Source organism: Capra hircus, chromosome 14 (assembly GCF_001704415.2).
Source record: "Capra hircus breed San Clemente chromosome 14, ASM170441v1, whole genome shotgun sequence".
Taxonomy (NCBI): domain Eukaryota; kingdom Metazoa; phylum Chordata; class Mammalia; order Artiodactyla; family Bovidae; genus Capra; species Capra hircus.
In genome coordinates, this window is record NC_030821.1 from 12,317,669 (window position 1) to 12,339,180 (window position 21,512).

At 37.6% G+C, this 21,512-nt stretch overlaps 1 protein-coding gene across 1 annotated transcript in view; it reads right to left on the reverse strand.

Annotated features, from left to right (window-relative positions):
• RAD54B (RAD54 homolog B (S. cerevisiae)) overlaps window positions 1-21,512 on the reverse strand; it is a 111,811-nt gene that overhangs the window by 69,516 nt on the left and 20,783 nt on the right. The window contains exon 3 of the mRNA XM_005689235.3: window positions 18,814-18,982. Within this exon, the coding sequence (XP_005689292.2) occupies window positions 18,814-18,982 (169 nt within the window). The remainder of the gene's footprint in view (window positions 1-18,813; window positions 18,983-21,512) is intronic.

Consider the following 21,512-nt stretch of genomic DNA (forward strand, 5'->3'; position numbering starts at 1 on the left):
TTTTTTTTTTTTGGCCCTGCGGCACATGGGCTAGGTTCCCCAACTAAGGATCAAACCCAGAACTGCTGCAGTGAAGGACAATCTTAACCGCTGGACCACCAGGGAAGTCCATCTATTGAGCATTTTAAATGTGGTTAATGAGATGAAGAGATTGAATTTTTTTATTTTACTGAATTTTAATTGTGCCGTGCTGTGCTTAGTCGCTCAGTCGTGTCCAACTCTTTGGGACTCTAGGGACTGTAGCCTGCCAGGCTCCTCTGTCCACGGGGATTCTCCAGCCAAGAATACTGGAGTGGGTTGCCATGCCCTCCTCCAGGGGATCTTCCCAACTCAGGGATCGAACCAAGGTCTCCCACATTACAGGCAGATTCTTCACCATCTGAGCCACCAGGGAAGCCCGAGAATACTGGAGTGGGTGGCCTATCTCTTCTCCAGGGGATCTTCCTGACCCAGGAATCCAACCGGCACCTCCTGCATTGCAGGCAGATTCTTTACCAGCTGAACTACAAGAGAAGCCCTAGTTTTTAATTGATAAAAACACAATTTTTTAACTGAAGCAGCATATTATTCCACTAAACACAACTTCATTGTTTGGATAGGATTATATTTTTACTTAAAATGTCACAAATGATTTTATTGTCTCTAGTATTACTGACAAGAACTCCCTCCTTGACCAAACTTTAATCAGGCTCCTCTAAGCCTTCTCCTCAACTAACAAGAATCCTACTAAACCAGTTTACAGGCAATCCCCCTACCCTTGAAACCTAACCAAACTGTTGACACTCCCACCCTTTATACCTAACCAAGTTTTTCTCAGTAATTTTTTACCTGACTGCCTTACCCTGCCCATTAGCTACAATCCCCTGCTGTAGTAGCATCTGAGTTCAGTCTCTCTCCCTTGTTGGAACAGTCTTGAGTAAAGTCTTCTTGCCTGTTTTAACTTGTCAGTGCAATTTTTCTTGACACTACACATAATCACATCACCAGTGTAGTCAATCTTAAATCAGAGATTCTGCTTGAATGAATTTTTTCTATGCACTGATATAACATTTAATTGATTTGTCTGAATATTTTATGCAAACAGCACAAATTACATTGACACCATGTGTAAACTGTAACTATTAATCTGAATTACTTATTCTGTCTTAATTAGAATTAATTTTCTAGCTAAAAAATAATGAGCAAAATTTTTAACGTAAAAAAGTGCACTACTGATGTAGAATTAAATGCAGGTGCATAAACTTTTATTGAAACAATACAGAAAAAAGACAGAACTAAAGCATATTGCATATTTCACATTGAATACCAAATGTAATTTACTAAGCAGAACAGGAATAAGTTGCCCAATACATTTTAAAAGCTTAAAGAAAGTAAACTAAACAATACTAAGAGACAGTGTCAACATAAACATAATAAACCTGACAAGCAATTTCTTGTCAACAAACAAGAACTGAGAAAGTTTAGTCATCTCAAATCAAAATTAAATATCCAGAAATATTTTTAAATAATATGTAACAAGGTCTGATCTTGCAATTTTGGTCACACTCACAAAAAAAGAAAACCATTTTTAGACAAAGAGATGGTAAAAATACATATTATTTCAGTTGTGGAAATTTTATCAGAAATTACAGAGAAAAGATTTTAAAAGATATTTTAAAAATTAAAGACCTTCAATTGAGCAACCAACAAATGCCTATAGAATATGAGACCTAACATATCGAACATCAACTAATTCAATATTTTTTACATTGCTAACTGTTTCCTTTAGATTTAAGTGAGTTCTACGATAAAAGAGATACTGCCCTATTAACATGAGTCACATTTTATCTCAAAAGATTTTCAAAGTTGCAGAGAAATGTTACCAAGTCATGAACAAAAAGATACATGAACTCATATCACAGCTATGTTTTAATCTTCTATATCTGTCAAAGAATTTCAGCTAGACATAGAACAAAAAACAGTTCTACTCGAACAGATGCTGCTCTGTTAAGTCTAAAAACCCAGATTTATTGAAATTTTAAAACAAGAAATTAGTATTTCATTTATTACTGTTCCATATACATATGAAAATACTTTGCTCAACTTTCTAGGGCAGAATCTATGACGAGTGTCACGAATATGTTGTTAAACATCTGGAAGACTTCCCTGTGGTCCAGTGGTTAAGAATCCTTCTGCTAATGTAGGGTACAGGGGTTTGATCCCTGGTCTGGGAAGATTCCACATGCCTGGGGGCAACTATGCCCATACACCACCACTGAGCCCACGCTCTGGAGCCCATGCCCTGCTACAAAAGCCACCACGATGAGCCCAAGCGCTGCACCTGGGGAAAGCCCATGCGCAACAACAAAGACCCAGTGAGGCGAAAAGCAATGTAATAGTAAATAATCAATTTCAAAAACCACTTGGAATACATATGGAAATATACATTCTTGGAACTGGTTTAAAAAAGAACACAATTTATGTATTAATTTTTCTGGTTTTTTGCCAGTGCTCGTTGGTTGGGTCATGAAAAGTTTTATAAATTACTGTACTATCTATAAAATTTATAATTTTTATTGCCTGTGATTATGGGAGATAATAACTCCAATAATCCAACCAACCCAAGATTTTTAATTGAACCAAAGTTTAAAAAAAAAAACCAAAACGGACACTTCATAAACATTCAAAAATCAAGGATAAAAACAAAAAATGGCAATGTAATTTATGTTTTCTCATAAATATCATACTATATATGAGTGAGTCAAATTTGAAACTCCAAAGAAAAGAAAGGCATATTTGTGACCTGGTGAGACAGGTAAAATAATCTATGTTTAAAATAAAAATTTTCATAAAAATACTAATCAGTAACTGACATTATATATCCCTCTAACATAAACTGACAGAAAATTTTAATTATAATTAAGTTTTTTTTAATTACATGAAAAAACTACAGGAAAAATTTGAAAAATACTTTGTTGACTTTGAAATTTAGAGCTGCTTTTAAATTTATACAATGTTCTTATGAATTCAGTGTTAACAATACGGAACTGACACAAGAATTAGTAAATCTGCTTAACTTGGACAGACATGTTTTTGAAAGTTACATGCTTTTATTTCCAAGTCAAATCAATTCTTCTGAAAAAGATGAGATAGTTTTGTTGATGCAGATGTGAACATAAACAGAATTTTTAAAAACAACTCAGCTAGTAAACTTTTACATTATGTTTAGAACTTATTTCATAAATATCAAGTCTAATCAAGAATGCAAAATAAAACTTCAGCATCTACATTGAGATCTGCTGTCAAAGACTCAGTATGAATAATAATAGTTAATAACTTTTATATTAATTACATGTTGAAGTTACATACATATTGAGTCGGTTAAAATGTATTAACAACATTAACTTCACCCGTTTCTTTATATGCTCTTTAACATGGCTACTAGAAAATGTTTAAATATTTACATATGATTTATATTCTAGTTCTATTGAGGAGCTTTGGTCAAGAAGGACAGACACCAAACTAATGACAGCAACTATTACTGGGAGGAAACCAAAAGTGAGGGGAATAGCTTAGGACCTTTCATTTAACTGTATTAAATGGCAGAGACATTTCAGAAAGCAATTAGCAAACCATATTAAAATGTAATTTGAACACATTATGATCTGACAACTGAGAAATATTTGCATAAATTCATAAGGCCACATGCACAAGGATGTTCACTGTAGGATTGTTTTTAATAAAATCCTAAATAAATCATGATCTATTTACACTATGTAAACCCTGCAGCAACTAAAAGGATTCTAAAATGAAAACAAAAATCTCCAAAGCACACCGTGAGAACTGCAAAGTACTTTCAGCAGGGGATATCTGCATCCAAACCCCCACCCTAAGAGACCTGGCCACGCCTAGGATGGCCTCTAGCAGCCTAAAGGCCCTGTCCCTGGGACAATCCAGCCTCCCCACAAGTTCCATTCTGCAAAAGCTCAGAACTACCAAAAGAATTTACTGTTTGTTCTAGCCAACACCCAAGACCATAAGCCCTTGACCTCTGTTTGGTAGCACATTTACTAAAAAGGCTGACAATTGTGAATCCTTCCTCTGTCTCTCTGACATGCTTTCGATCTCCCACAACTCAGGAGTGTCCTTCCCAAGGACCTGAAAGTCATTCCTTTGAAATGTAATTATCAGGAAGAATAGAGCCAAGGCTTTCCAGTCTTGGTGAGAAGGTGGGATCCTAACTTTGATAACTGCCAGCTAGCAGACACAGCTGCCTCATCTCATTTACACCAACCAGCTTTTTGCCATTTTTCACTTCCCTGACTCTACTTGAGCACTCTGCCTCCCTCATTCTCCCTTCAAAAGCCCAGTCACATCTGCACAAATCAGAATGGAGCTCAGTTCTTGACCCTACTGTCAAGAGTTATTGGATAAAATGTTTTAATTGTTTTTAACTAATGTCTGGCTTTGCTTATCTTTGACACTAGTGAATGAAAAAAATCAAGCTGTAGGTAGATATATGTATACTGTATGACATTTATTTGAAATACACCATTCACATCAATAATTCCAATTTTTTACAGGTAAAATTTATAAGACCCTAGCTGATGCTGGAAAAGGAGTAAGTCAAGGCTGTATATTGTCACTCTGTTTATTTAACTTATATGCAGAGTACATCATGAGAAACGCTGGACTGGAAGAAACACAAGCTGGAATCAAGATTGCCAGGAAAAATATCAATAACCTCAGATATGCAGATGACACCACCCTTATGGCAGAAAGTGAAGAGGAACTCAAAAGCCTCTTGATGAAAGTGAAAGAGGAGAGTGAAAAAGTTGGCTTAAAGCTCAACATTCAGAAAACAAAGATCATGGCATCTGGTCCCATCACTTCATGGGAAATAGATGGGGAAACAGTGGAAACAGTGTCAGACTTTATTTTGCGGGGCTCCAAAATCACTGCAGATGGTGATTGCAGCCATGAAATTAAAAGACGCTTACTCCTTGGAAGGAAAGTTATGACCAACCTGGATAGCATATTCAAAAGCAGAGACATTACTTTGCCGACTAAGGTTCTAGTTTTCCAGTAGTCATGTATAGATGTGAGAGTTGGACTGTGAAGAAGGCTGAGCATCGAAGAACTGATGCTTTTGAACTGTGGTGTTGGAGAAGACTCTTGAGAGTCCCTTGGACTGCAAGGAGATCCAACCAGTCCATTCTGAAGGAGATCAGCCCTGGGATTTCTTTGGAAGGAATGATGCTAAAGCTGAAACCCCAGTACTTTGGACACCTCATGCAAAGAATTGACTCATGGAAAAGACTCTGATGCTGGGAGGGATTGGGGGCAGGAGGAGAAGGGGACGACAGAGAATGAGATGGATGGATGGCATCACTGACTCGATGGACGTGAGTCTGAGTGAACTCCGGGAGTTGGTGATGGACAGGGAGGCCTGGCGTGCTGCGATTCATGGGGTCGCAAAGAGTCGGACACGACTGAGCAACTGAACTGAACTGAGCTTAGCTGATGCTGGCAGTAAAGAACCGAACTGCCAATGCAGGAGATGTAAGAGATGAGGGTTCCATCCCTGGGTTGGGAAGATTTCCTGGAGGAGGGCATGGCAACCCACTCCAGTATTCTTGCCTGGAGAATTCCATGGACAGAGGGCTATAGTCCATGGGGTCGCAAAGAGTCAGACACGACTGAAGCAACTTAGCATGCACACAAAGCTTTACGTATTGTATTTTAGATAGTTGCATGGGGAGAAAGTATTTAGGTACATTAATCTCAATGAATGCATGATGTATTTTGAAGAAAATGTACTGATGTCTACAACTTTTAAAATTCTTAAAGTAAGACAGACTGATGAATGAACAGATATGAAATACAGAAAATACAATAAAATTTTAATTGTGGAACCTAGGTGGTTGGTGTATGGGTAGTCAATGTAAAACTATCAATGTTTATGTTTCAAAATTATACATTCAAAAAATTACCCTTAAAAATAAATACAGCTGCTAATATACTTTAACTCTTTAGCTATTAAAAATGTGGGACGTTTGGACAAAGCTATATTTCTAAAGTAGAATTTAGATAATTAGATCTATTAAATTTAATAAATAAGGAACAACTCATCCCACTAGGAATAACCCTTACTGCATTTTCAGACTGTGCCACCCAGCCTCCAAGGGGCACAGAGTGCCACCCTCACGCTCTGAGGTGTGGTGTTTTATCCAACATCAGACGTGGCAGGAGTCACTCCCTCCCCGAGTGGGAGGTTGCAGTGATTTTTTCCCCATGAACTACTTGTTAGATAAAAAGAGTACATGACTATTGAGATTATTTCCACATTTTAGGAGATTTTTTCTTTAAAAAGGTATAGATTTTCTATTTTATTAATCTTTGTCTTAGCCCAGGTTCTCTGGCAAACAGGGCCTGAAATGATGACTGGAATGCTAAAGCTTTCCTTGGGTATTGCATACACAGGGCATCAGAAGTGAAAAAAAGCAAACTGAGGCAAGGAACCATGTAAAGTCCTGGCTTAGGGGCTTCTCTGGAGGTCCAGTGGTTAAGACTCCACACTTCCACTGCAAGAGGCATGGGTTCAATCCCTGGTCAGGGAACAAAAATCTTGCATGCCACGTGGAAAATAAATAAATACTATTTTTTACAGTGCTGGCTACCACTTTATAACAAGCTATAAAAAGAGTAGTCAACTTGGCAAATGCATCCACTTGGTACTCTCCTTGGAACACCTCCTGACACACTATAAAAAGAAATGGAGCAGTCCATGGAGGGAAAAGAGGAATTTATCTGGCAGGTTCCCTCCTGTCTCCCATTCCTCACAGACCAAGCTCACACCACTACGAGTAACCTCTACCACACTTGCAGACTGTGTCAGCCAGCCTCCACAGGGGCACAGAGGGCCACCCCCAAGCTCTGTGGCGCTGTGCTTCATCCAAGATCGGAAGCGGCAGGAGTCAGTCCCTCACAGAGCGTGGTTCACAGGCCCGCGAGGCAGTGGTCACTGTGAGGTGCTGGCCCCGGTGAAGCAGCAGGCTGGTCTCCAGAGGCAGGGCAAGCGAACCGTCGGTCCAGGAGGCACACGGTGTCCGGAGACTCTGAGAAGGCATGTTTCACACCACAGGATGTGAGGATGATGAGACTTTTAAAAAAATCTTTCACACGGGGTTAAAAGCCAGGGTGAATCCAAGCCCTGAGAATCATTCTCAGTTATAGCATTTACATCTCATACTTCACCGCTGCGCTTTGGGGATGACACCCTGAAATGCTAAGCCTCACGACAATCAAAACTGGGAATTCCCTGGTGGTTCAGTGGGTAGCTTTCATTGCCTCCGGCCCAGGGTTCAATCCCTGGTCAGGGAACTAAGACGCCATAAGCCGGGTGGCATGCCACCGCCCCCGCCCCCCGGCAAAAAAAGAGACAATCAAAACCCAGGTTAACAGGGACCTTGAAAACCCTTACAGAACTGAAGGAAATCTAAGAAGGAAAAACTCGGCGTTCTCCTCAGCTTCTCCTTTACTTTCACACCCCCTCCAACACCCATTGGATGTTCTACAATTCAGCTCAATTCTGATGCTATCTACCTGGAGACAGCATCACGTATGACAGCTTAGGGGCTCAGCCCCACAAGACTGCTCCCACCCCACCTCAGATGCCCATCACAGGCCAGGTTTTCAACCGTGCTCTTACCAACCGGCTATAAACCAGGGGTTCCCACGAGCCCTCCTCGGGTTTGGTTAGTTTGCTAGAGCAGCTCACAGGACTCAGGAAAACAGCTTGCTTACTTTTATGAATTTATTATAAAAGCATATGATAAAAGATGAACATTCAGAGGGAAGAGATGTGTAGGCAAGGCATAGGGGAAAAGCTCAGAGTGTCCATGCCCTCTCTGGGCACCGCCTCTCTCTCAGCACCTCCATATGTTCACCAACCCCAAAGCCCTCCATACCCCATGCACGTCTGCGAAGTTGCTTCAGTCGTGTCCGACTCTCTGTGACCCCATGGACTGTAGCCCACCAGGTTCCTCTGTTCACGGGATTGTCCAGGCAAGAGTACTGCAGTGGGTGGCCATGCTCTCCCTCGGGGGATCTTCCCGACCCAGGGACTGAGTCCACATCTTTAATGTCCCCTGCAATGGCAGGTGGGTTCTTAGCCACTGGCGCCACCTGGGAAGTCCCGTACCCCATGCTCGGGATTTTTATAGTGGCTTCATCATATTGCCATGATCAGCCATCAGCTCCACTTCCAGTCCATCTCCTCTCTCTAGACAATGGGAACAAGGCTGAAAATTCCAAGCTTCTAATCACAGCTTAGTCTTTCTGGTGACCAGCTCTCAACCAGAAGCCCACCCAGAATCACCTCAAAAGTGATAAAAACAAAAGACATTTCTATCTATCACCAGGAAATTCCAAGGGATTTAGGAACTCTGTGTCAGGAACTGAGGTCAAAGGCCAAACATTAGCGAAAAAAAGATGCTCCCACTGCTCTTATCACTGAGGAAATTACAAGGGTTTTAGGAACTCTGTGACAGGAACTGGGGGGTAGAGACCAGCACAGATATTTTCTACTATCTCACAGAGTCAAATTACAAACCATTACTCCAGCCATGCTGTGTGAAATTCTACACAATCTAAATTTATACACATTTTCTTTAAAAAGCTCCCAGCCATCTATTAAGGAAGATTGGCCAAGTCTTGTCTTTGGGGTAAGAAACTGTGAGCTAAAGGAGACTGCCCCAGAAGCTGGTTGGGAGGAGTCCAGCTGTCTGTTAAATTTGGTATACTAAAAATGTTGCTAAAGCTACTCATCTTTAGACATTTTTTCACTTAATCATCTTTCAGTACAGTTAATATGGATATTCCCCCAACATGTAGCTGCCAGGAAATGTGGGTGAGATAGCTCCCACATCCTGGAAAGAGACAGAGAGTGGAAATCTGATAATTTTCAGAAGCTACTAAGGCTTCTTCTTCACTGTGGTACCCTAGGTCTAAGATGAGGAAACCCAATGTACACAGGGAAGTAACTCAATATCAGCACAAAGTTAAGACACATTATTTAATGAGTATGAGTAGGGGTAATACATATGTCATCAGACTGATGACAAAAAGGAAGTGCGTGGTGCCAAGAGTCGCTGGTATCTATCATTTAACATGAGGGGAGCCAATCTAAGAATGAAGTCAATCTTGTGGAGGACAGAAAGAGTAGAAAGAAACTGGGCTCATAATGACATCTTCTAAACTGCTACACCAGTCAATCCTGAAGCCTGTGTTTTCCAGTTACACATGCTAATATTAATGAAATTCAAATTCACAGTCCAATATTTTTACCAACACTTGAACAAAGGGAGAGGATATATGTATACTTATGTCTGATTCAGGCTAAGGTTTAATTGAAAACAACAAAATTCTGTAAAGCAATTATCCTTCAATTAAAAAACAAATTTTTAGAAAGCATATTAACTGATATAAAAATTTTTTACTCCTTCTTTCCATTGTGTGTATCCTGTTTGCCTATCTTACATTGCTTAAATCACCACTTGTCCACACTTTATTTTTAAATGAGGATTCGAGTAAGAGGCAAGATGTAAACACAGTTCATTCTCTAAAAAGTAGAGGCTGAACACCATTATGCTTTCAATTATTCCATACTAACTTTCCCAAAGCATAAGCATATTGCCAGATTAACCTGTTGTTGTTTTGTTGTTATTCAGTTGTGTCCGACTCTTTGCAACCCCATGCACTGCAGCACACCAGGCTCCTCTATCCTCCACTATATCCCAGAGTTCGTTCAAATTCATCTCCATTGAGTCAGTGATGCTAAATAACCATCTCATCCTCGGCCACCCCCTCCTTCTGCCTTCAGTCTTTTCCAACATCAGGGTCTTTTCCAATGAGTCTGCTCTTCGCATCAGGGGGCCAGAGTATTAGAGCTTCAGTTTAGCAACAGTCCTTTCAATGAATATTCAAGGTTGATTTCCTTTAAGATTGACTGGTTTGATCTCCTTGCACTCCAAGGGATTCTCAAGAGTCGTCTGCAGCACCACAATTTGAAAGCATCAATTCTTCAGCGCTCAGCCTTCTTTTTTTTTTTTTGTCTTTTTTATGAAAATTTATTTTTCATATTATCCACCAATTTACTTTTTTTTTTTATTTTTATTTTTTTTTACTTTATTTTACTTTACAATACTGTATTGGTTTTGCCATAATTTGACATGAATCCACCAGGGGTGTACATGAGTTCCCAAACATGAACCCCCCTCCCACCTCCCACCCCATATCATCTCTCGCCTTCTTTATGGCCCTTTCCCAGGAGTGCCCATCTTTGGGAAAAAAGCAAGCAATTCTCTATATTCAGGAGAGAATTTGGTAATTCAGTCTCCTAGAGTTCCTGGATAATACTTAAGTAACTTCAAACAAGGCTCAAGATATTTGGAGGGATGCATATAGGAGGGTCAGTATTCAAATAACTAGGATTGTTCTTACTGGTCTGATTTCAGGTTAAAATTGAACATATTTCCAAGTCAGGAATTCAAAAGAATAGTCCCAGTATATAGGCTTCCTCAAAAGCCATTCTTTATCCTGAGAACTACAGGCAAATATTTTGGGGAGAATTATTTTCACTAGTATTTTTAAAAGATGTAGGGATACACCTGTCATGTTTTCCGTATTTAGCAGATTGGGCTCCTGACATTGGTGAATAATCTGGACTGGGAAATAACTTAGAGACCTACTTATTCCTTGACCCAAATCTTCATAAAAGAGCCTGAAAGGACAAGAGATAGCCTCCTAAATTCTTAATAAACTTTTCTTTGGTGAAAAAAAGAACATGGTGTCCCTGATTCCTTTCAATTATATTAAAAAGAGTCACTAAAGAGAAAAAAAAATATTCACCACTTAACTGGTCACAAATTTTTTTTAAAAAAACCATAGTTCCCATTCAAATATCTTTTAAGGCTTAACTATAATATCAAGTCTCTTTGAAGACCACATAACAATACCATGAAAATGAACCCATAAAAAGCTGACATGATAGGTACTTAGAGATTGATTTGAATATCAAAGGACGTCAGGCCTTTGGGAAGAGTTAAGACACCCACAAATATTTTGCAAAAATGATCCTTTTTATGATGGTGCTGTCAATAAAAGCATATATAAAGAAGCCTTAACATGTCATAATTTTCATTTTATTTTGCTCAAATAACCATTTTTTCTTATTCCTAACTCTCTTTTTCTATAACATTTACTACTAATTATGGTCCCTTTTTAGTAGACTGCCTCCATACAAGTAAATGAATATATTTAGGTTAATGATGACCAATTACCTCACTATCAAAGAAGGTGCTGCAGCTGTGGAAGAGTAAGGACTAGACTGAATCCTGTGGTGCTGAACTGGAGTTGGAGTATTGGTATGAAACCATGACTTTTAACGGAGATTAAAAATACAGATGTATTAATAAATACATATCCTAACCCTGATCACAGCAGGGTTAAAAGGAATAACACTGCAGTAATAATGAGCTTACTTAGTGCCCAGATCTTGGTTTTTAAATAGCATTTTCCATTAAAAAGGAATCAGGACCCTTGGCTAATTTCAATAACTGGGGCAAAGATCTTACTGTGTCGGACAGTGCTCAAAAATTCATGGGGATTGTCAAAAAGACACAGGAGCCCTTGTAAAGAGGTTTCCATTGGTCAAATCTAAGGCAATCTGAGCATCACAATAAATAACAGATCACAACCCATTAAATAAAAATTTAAGAATCTGTGAAAATTAACAAGTAAATGAGAGGAGGAAAAGTTCTAGCTTAACCTCACAATGCTAACTAATAAATTCAGATGCAATAAGAAAATCACCATTTGGCAACAATCAGTGATCATATTTAGGCAAGAATCAAAGCTAAAACTACTGCGTGAAAGTTTGATTAAATACAAGATATCTACATAGTCTCAAAATATCTCCACATAGATACTTTTTAAGTATAAAGGCAAAATTAATAATGTTACTGTGAAGAAACCCAGTAGACTTCAATCTATTCAAATAATTAAACTTACTGTCACTAATAATACAATAAATTGATAACATATCCCTCCTAATGATACAGTAAGAATTATTTCTGTGATATTTCTGCCAAAAATGTATAGCCTAAATCTACTCATGAGAAAACACCAAACAAATGCAAACTGAGGAACACTACATAAATGACTGGCCTATAATTTTAAGAATAATAAAATACTGCACAGAAGACAAGCAAAGACTAAGAAATTGTTCAAGATTAAAGGAGACTAAAGAGACATGACAACTATATACAACATTCTTGGACTAGCAGAAAAAATGTTCACATATTCATTTTCTTAAAGTTCCTACAGATTATCATGCTAAGTGAACTAAGCCAAACAAAATACTATATGGTATCACTTACACGTGGAATCAAAAAAAAAAAAGACACAAATGAACTTACATACAAAACAGAAACAAATTCACAGATGTAGAAAAGAAACTATGGTTACTGAAGAGGAAGAAAGGGGATAAATTACAAGGTTGGGATTAATATATACTCTAATACTATATATAAAATAGATAACCAATGAGGACCTACTATCTAGCACAAGGTATATTCTATATAATAACCTATAATGGAAAAGAATCTGAAAAAGAATGTGTATACACACACACACACACATATATATAAAACCAAATCACCCTGCTATACAGCAGAAATTAACACAAGACTGTAAATCAACTGTATTTCAATTTTTTTTTAATTTTAATTTATTTTTGCCATAAAGGGTATCACTGGGACAACTCATTCTCTCAAGCTGAGTGAGATCTGTGGATCAGATGATAGTATTATATCAAAGTTAATTTCATAATTATGATGGTTGTAATTTTGTACTTTATAGAAGCTTATTTTTATATTCAGGAAATATTACATAATGCAGACTTTAGAGTAATGAAGCACCATGTCAGCAGCTTATTCTCATCTGGTTCAGAAAAATTACACTGACACACACAAATGTGGTAAAGCGTGTGGAAATTCTTTGTACTATTCTTTGAATTTTTCTGTAAATTTGAAATAACCTCAAAATATAACATTAAGAAGTTTCATTTTAAAAGCTCAAGAAAATATTTTAATGATTAGATAGTCAAAATCAAAAACTACAAGTATATACTTACATATAGATTTAGCATCACAGTAAATGACATACATTGTTTATACATTGATGGTGAGAATACAAACTTGTATTAGCCTCTGCAGAGGGCAATTCCTCAACATTATTCATCAAAATGATAAATGCACACACCCTTGAGACCCTACTCCAAGATATATCCTAAGAATACATCACAGCAGATGAATGGATAAGAAAGCTGTGGTACATATACACAATGGAGTATTACTCAGCCATTAAAAAGAATATATTTGAATCAGTTCTAATGAGGTGGATGAAACTGGAGCCTACTATACAGAGTGAAGTAAGCCAGAAAGAAAAACACCAATACAGTATACTAATGCATATATATGGAATTTAGAAAGATGGTAACAATAACCCTGTATGCGAGACAGCAAAAGAGACACAGATGTATAGAACAGTCTTTTGGACTCTATGGAAGAGGGAGAGGGAGAGGGTGAGATGATTTGGGAGAATGGCATTGAAACATTTATAATATATATGAAACGAATCGCCAGTCCAGGTTCAATGCATGATACTGGATGCTTGGGGCTGGTGCACTGAGACGACCCAGAGGGATGGTACGGGGAGGGAGGAAGGAGGTGGGGTTCAGGATGGGGAATACGTGTATACCTGTGGTAGATTCATGTTGATGTATGTCAAAACCAATACAATACTGTAAATAATTAACCTCCAATTAAAATAGATAAGTTTATATTTTTAAAAAAAGAATATATCATCACATATGATTATAATATGTGGATATTCATTGCAGCTTTGTTTGTAATAAGATACCAAACAATCTAAATATCCATTAATACAGAACTGGTTAAGTACAACTGGCAAATTCACACAATGCAATATTATGTTTTAAAAAGAATGAGGTAGCAGAGTTCCCTGGTGGCCCAGTGGTTAAGATTCTGGACCCTCACTGCTCTGGCTAAGGTTCAACCCTTGGTCACAGAATGATGAGATCCCACAAGACAAACAGAGCAGCCAAAAAAAAAAAAAGATGAGGTAGTTCTAAATGTACTTAAAAAAGATTTCAAAGATAAGCATTTATAATTATAAACCAATAAAATTTGAAAATCACATTAACATGATAGTGCTATTTTACTGAAATTAAACTGCTAATCACAATATAAACATTGTACCAAAAGATACGGCACGAGTTCTTTCATGTCTAACAATCTTCTTCTCCAATACAGCATGTGCATATCTGTGTGTGTGTGTGTGTGTGTGTGTGTGTGTGTGTGTGTGCGTCGTATCAGACTCTTTGCAAACCCAAGACTCAATTCTTTGACTATCCTTAATGTGAACAGACAAAACCTTCATCTGGTAGAATACCCCATTTTGTCTGCCTCTGTTCTCATTTGCAGACATGAAATCCTGTAACAGTACTCAATTTTATGGTGGCCATCCAAAAGATCCAACATATGCATACATACTTTTACTCATATCATTTAAAAGAAAACACCAAATTCTAAGTTTCTCTGAGAATTTATAAACCCCTGAAAACATGTCCAAACATCTCTAAGGACCTAAAACCTTATCTGGAAAACACTTATCCCACCAACAGAGATCATTTCCTTTTTTATCATTTCCTTTTTATATCCTTTATTTTCCCCTCTTCAATACCGCTTTCCTTTCAACCTACAACACACTACCTTTAAAAAAAACAACCAAAAAATCTCTCTGGTGCCCTGCTATCCCTCAAGATACCACTCCTTCCCTCCGAAACCACATTTCTGTATTGATTTACACACATTATTTATTTCACACACTGCTTCCATTTGCCCGTTTCCATTCATCACATATCCATTACAATACAGCTTTTGTTCCAAACACTTTCAGAAACTATACTCTCAAGTGTTACCAAAACCTGCAAACTGTAATGTTCCATCAGCTACTTCTTGACTTCTCTAAAGCACTTGAGAGCCAAAGGGCTTAGCCAAGACTCAACTACAAGTTTTTCAAAATCCCTTCATTTAGTCATAAAATGTTTTTCAATTTATCCTGTTTGACTTACAATTCAAAAAGGACAAAGTTACTGCCTTTTTATGCCAGTTTAGTGAAGGAAAATCAGGTAAATATTAATAGATAAAACATAATGAGTATAGTTGAAAAGCCTGAGAGAGAATTAATGGTCTCACCTTATACTTCATCACAATGAAAAGGAACATGTGTATACCTGTGGCGGATTCATGTTGATGTATGGCAAAACCAATACAATATTGTAAAGTAATTAAAAGGAAGAATCAAAGATTTCGTTGTTTTTCTAAAGACTGTAAGTACAGCCATGAGAATCAGGAGGTCTAGGGCTCTCTTTATCAATTTCCAAGGACTGCTGCAACAAAGTATTAATACCACAAATGCTTAAACAACAGAATTTATTGTCTCACTGTTTGGAGACCAGAAGTTCAAAATCAAGGTGTCAGCAGGACCTGACGAAAAGATAGCCAGGCCCCAGGTTAGACATTTACAACTAGACTCCTGTTTGCATTTCCTGAGACAGGAGATGGTGGGCTCCAGCTGAGGTGTTTACAATCAGCTTCCTGTTTGCCCTCCAAAACGGAAGTAACAACAGAAACAGGATAAACAGACAGTGTTTGTCTCTTGTAAATACCTTAAGGTAACAGTCATGGCAAGGACAAAGAAGTGCAAAATTCTGTTTGAATAAAGGATTAAGATCTCTGCTCCCCCTCTTTTGGAACAAGGGATAGATGATACACGCCCAGAAAGGCTCCCTGTGGGTCTAAAGTCAGGGGATGACGCCAGGCTCTAATGAGTCTTGTTCCTCCCAGAAGCCTTCACTTCGAGATCCACCTTGGCTGAGAGGTACAAGCCACCCCAGAGGAAGGTCCCCAGGTGGGGAAGGTCCCAGGGTAGGTCAGGTGTGGAAAAAGAAGCCAGATAATTGGCCCGAAGGAAGACAAAGACCCAGAAGAACAGACAGACATAAATGACTAAACCGCTTCTCTACTGTGCTCCTCACTAGCAGGAACACCCATACCCTCGCTCCAGGGGTACATCTCTGCCTTGCTTGTCTTAACTAAACAGTTTCTCTATGTGCTCTCCCACTTGCTGTTGTGCTGTGTCTCTAATAACAAACTCTGGACCTGCATTCACACTGTTTTGCCTTTGTGATAAATGCCTTTCTCACTAGGGGCAAAGATCCAGGGAAAAACAGCTCCTAGCCTCTAGCCCTTGCTGTTTTGGTGGGTAGGATTCCTGGTTTTCATCCAGGCTACCCAGGTTCAATTCCAGGGCAGGTAATTAAGATCTTGCTTCACGCCACCGCTCACTGCTGCCTCGCTGAGATCAGGCGATGTTTTCTCAGAAAGATCTAGGAGAGAATCCTTCTGTGCCTCTTTCTGGCGTCTAGTGATTGCCACCAGTCCTTGGTGCTCCTAGGCTTGCAGCTTACTGATCTCTGCCTCCACTGTCAGAAAGTCTTTTTCTCTCTGTATTTCTCTGTCTCCCTTCATAACCAGCCACTGGATTCAGGGTCCACCCTAATCCAGTATGACCTCAACAGACTTGAAGAGACTTGAAGTGTCCAGTAAAGTGCAACAGAATGAAAATATACTTATTAGGACTCTTTCAGTTAGTAGAGAACCCAAATATAAACTAGCTTAAGTAAAAATGGTTTTCCTGGTGAACTAGATATTAAATACTATGAATTATTGTTAACTGTTTGGTGTAATAATGTGGTTATATAGGAGAGAGCATTTATTTAAAGACACACATGCTGAAGTATTTAGAAGTAAAGTGGCATGAAAGCTGCAACATATTTTCAGAGTCAAAAAAAACACTGCATATACAGGGGGGTGGGGAATACAGACAAATGAGGCAAAATATTAGAAACTATTGAATTTTTGATGATAATTGGATTATTCTTTCAACTTCTCTGTATGTAGGAAATTTTTCAAAATAAAAAGCTAGTAGGAAATGAGGGTCTATTTTCACTAGGACATGCAGGCTTGGAACTGACTCCAAGGTGAATTAGACCTAGAATTAAAAGAATGTCAAAAGATGAATATATAGGTCTTTCACCTCCATACTTTTCTATATACAACATTCCTCTCCAGCAATCACCAAAGGAAGCATGATGTTTCTCACAATATTTTTTTCCCCAGTTAACCTCTCTCTCTAAATGAGAGGCAGGAGAGTATCAGGAGATTGGCACAGGTTCCCCAGTCCAGTCAATGTACTAAATCAGAGAAAGGATTAAGGGATTAAGGGTTGAGTAAATTAACTCCCTCTTCAATTTATCTTAACTCTTAATTCCCTTCTCATATTTAGTAAGGAAAAGAATGAGAAACTACAGTAGAACACAAAAACAGCCCCAAATCAGTAACATTAAATATATTATATTCTAGAGTCTAATATCATTCTCTGGAGAAGAGATTAGCTACCGTGATAGAAAAGAAACAGGTATAGATGGATCATTACCTGCCACAGGCTGACAGCAGAGGAAATACAATCTGGGAAAACAGGATATTCACCTAACAAAGATGAAAGGAAGAAAAGAGAAAAGGAGGGAGGTAAGGACACGACTGAGTGACTGAACTGAACTGAACTGAAGGAAAGCAATAAAAAAGGAGAGTAAATGAGTGAAACAGAGCAGAGGCTAAACCGCTATGTCCATGCCCGTGCCCAGAGCTGTCTCTAGGGATCTCACTAAATTGATACCAGCTCCAAAAGTCCTTCTCAACTTCATTCTCAAATTTGTTACAAATCTGAAGTTATGAGGAGCACATAAATGGTACTAAGGATCCTGGCCAGTTGGGAAAACACAGAAGACCCTCTGCCCCAACGAGAAATGAACCCATTCACATGTAAAATGTATTAAATACCACAATTTTAAAAAAGTTCCTTCAAAAGGGTTTAGTTGAAGGCACAGTGTTGATTTGCATTGGTATTTTAGGGAGAGAAGCTGCATTCTGTATATGACTAGTATATGAGGCTCTCTCCCTGAAACCCTTTCCAACCAAAAACTGAATAAAATGTAATTTAGAAAAACGTAATCTTAATGGTGTGTCTTTCAAAAGGCCAAATAAACACTCATGAACACTCCAGATAATTTTTTCAACTACTTGGAAATATTAATCTCTTACAATGCAACAGAAACCATAATCATTATTTTAGTTCAATTCAGCAGCAGGGGAATTTGTTAAATGTTTGCTTTTCCTGCAATTATATACTTTCAAATCTAACTGATTTGAAGATACTCCAATGTACTATAATGAATTAACAACTTTACTCATTTAAAGTTCACCTCTCTGACTTTAATGCTGATAATGCATTTTAAGACATTTTTTTTAAATTAAATCTTAAAAAAAAAATCAAACCTTTAAACACAATTCATTTTGGTACTAGAAGTAAAGACCATTATTTGACCAATAAGTTTACGATGAATAACCTTAGACATATGCCTATTACAAAATACAAGATTTAGATGACATGGTAACTAATTCAATCATTAAAGATAAATTATGACCACAAAAAATTCTGAATTGCCAATGATCTAGCAGAGCTATTAATGTATCAACTATTTTCAAATATAACATGTTCATTACTGTATATAATCAATTTAAATAATACTGTAATAAGACTCATCAAGTATAACCTGTTCAGTCTTACCTGTATGATGGAGGTTTAATGTTGTCTTTGTAGATGCTTCCAAACAATATTTTTCCCTGTAACTATCCCCATGATTAATTCCTTTAGTACATTCTTTAGTAGGCAAATTAAAATTGCATGTTCTGGGATCATTTTGTGGCTGGAGAAAATTATTCTTATTTGCAGCAACCTAAAAAAACAAAGTATGTATTTTATGCTGATATTAAACCTAATTTCCCATATTTTTACATAATAGATTCCCAATTTAAAACACTGAATATGAGCTACTAGTTTCTCATATCTAAATAGGGAATAGATATTTTAAAATAAACTAAAATTATAATTTTTTTTAACTAGTTTTATTATGTTATAAAAGCTGAAAGCTGGTAAAGAATCCGCCTGCAATGCAGGAGACCTGGGTTCAACCCCTGGGTTGGGAAGATCCCCTGGAGAAGGGAAAGGCTACCCACTCCAGTATTCTGGCCTGGAGAATTCCATGGACTATACAGTCTATACAGTCCATGGGGTCGCAAAGAGTCGGAGGAGACTGAGCGACTTTCACTTTCACTTTCACAAGCTGAAAGATACCACAGAATGAAAACTATGCTTACAATGTGTTCTGTCTTAGACCCTAATGTATTTTAAGCAACAGATCAAATGAGGTTTTAAACAAGTCACAATGTGCCCTTCTCAGTCAACTGCTTATTTTTCTGGCTAAATTTCTCAATATTAAAAGCAACACTTAAATATTGTTAATTTTTTACGTGGCTAATGATATACTGCCGTGGTATTGTTTTAACAGTACCTTATATTTTAGAGTCAAATACTAAAATATTTACAAATGAGAAGAGATTCCTGGAAGCTGTGTCAAAATAATGAGTTGGGGAAAAAGGGGGAGGGAGCTGGAAGGTAAAAATAAAGCAAGAGGGGTCACAAACTGACAACTGCCACGGCGGGGTGATGTGTACATGGGGGTTCTTCATATACTCTTTTATCTATTTTTATATGTGTATCAATTTTCTGTTGCTACTGTAACAAATTACAACAAACTTAGTGGCTTAAAACAACACAAACGCATTGTCTTATAATTCTCTAAGTTTGAACTCTGACTTGGCTCTTACCAGGCTGACATCAAGGTCATTTGCATTTCTTTCAAGAGGGTCTAAGACAGAACACATTTCCTTGGCTTTCCAAACTTTTAAAAGCTACCAGCATTGCTACACTTCACAGTCAGTGCCTCTGCATCTCTGCCCTGCTTCCTTAATCACATCTCTTTCTCTAACTCTCATCTGTCTCCCTCTTCTACTTTTAAGGACCTTTGTGATTATATTGGACCCACCTTGATAAGCCAGAATGACCACCCTCCCTCCCATCTCAAGGTCCTCAAACATTAATCACTTAGTCAAGAGTCCTTTTTGCCATGTGAGGTTAATACATTCATGGGTTTCCACGGATCAGGATATGGATGTTTTTGGAAGATCATTTTTTTGTCTACAATAGTATGTTTGAAGTTTTTTTTAAATAACAGCTCACATTAACAGACACAGCTGTCATAGCTCTATAAATATTCATTTTAACAAATTTCAGAGACATTCAAAAACCTATCTGATAAGTAAGTCATGGAAATAAATTAATGAGTCACAAATTTTATTTTTTGCAACATTTTATTTTGATATAATTTTAAGCTTATAGAAACATTCCAGAAATACAAGGAAGTCCCATGTATTCTTTACCCAAATTCACCATTTGTTTACATTCTGCTCCATTTACTCTCCCTCTATCTCTCCTGTGCATGTATGTATATCACGTGTGTGTGCGTACATTTAAAGTAAGCTGGAGACACTGTGTTCCTTTACCTCTAAAAATGACAAAGTGTGTTTGCAAAGAGTAAACACACTCTCTTACATAATCACAGTAACTACCAAAATCAAAAATTTAACAATGGTAGTAAAATATTATCATCTAATCCACAGCTCACATTCAAATGGGGTCACTTACCCCAACAATGTCTTTTGACAGTTTTTTTCCCTGAGCAAGGATCCAATCCCAGATCACACAATACATTTAGTCAACAGTTTCTTTAGTTTCAATCTAGAACAGTTCCTCACCTTTATTCATCTTTTGTGATTTCTGACACTTTCAAAGAATACAGGCCAACTATTTTATAGAATGTTCCCCTATTTGGACTGTCTGATGTTTCCTAATGAGCTTCAGATTACATATTTTGGAAGGAATATCATAGTTCACCATACTAAGGGCACAATATATCAATCTGTCCATTAATAGAGCCAGCCATTTCATTAAAGTGGTGTCTACCAGGTATTCTCACCAAGTTAATATTTTTCTACTTGTCTTTAAAGTATGTTGTAAGGAGATGCTTGAGTCTATTCAAGTATCCTATTTCCTGATGAAACATTCACCCATTAATCTGATGGGTTTGGGAACCCATTAATATTTTCTGATACCACCATTACCTTTATTTTTGTGATTTAGCATTTCACCCTGAGAAAGAGTTTACTACTTATTTAGTTATATTACTATGGCTTCAGACTCCTATATTATTCAGTGGGTTATTATCCATTATACAATTATCCATTATCCAGTATATTTATTTTGATGCTCGATTTGTTCCATATTTTTATCAGACCACTCAAATAAAAGACCCCTGAAGTCACCAAACCAATACATTCTTGGTATGGATTAATTCAATCTAAGAAAAA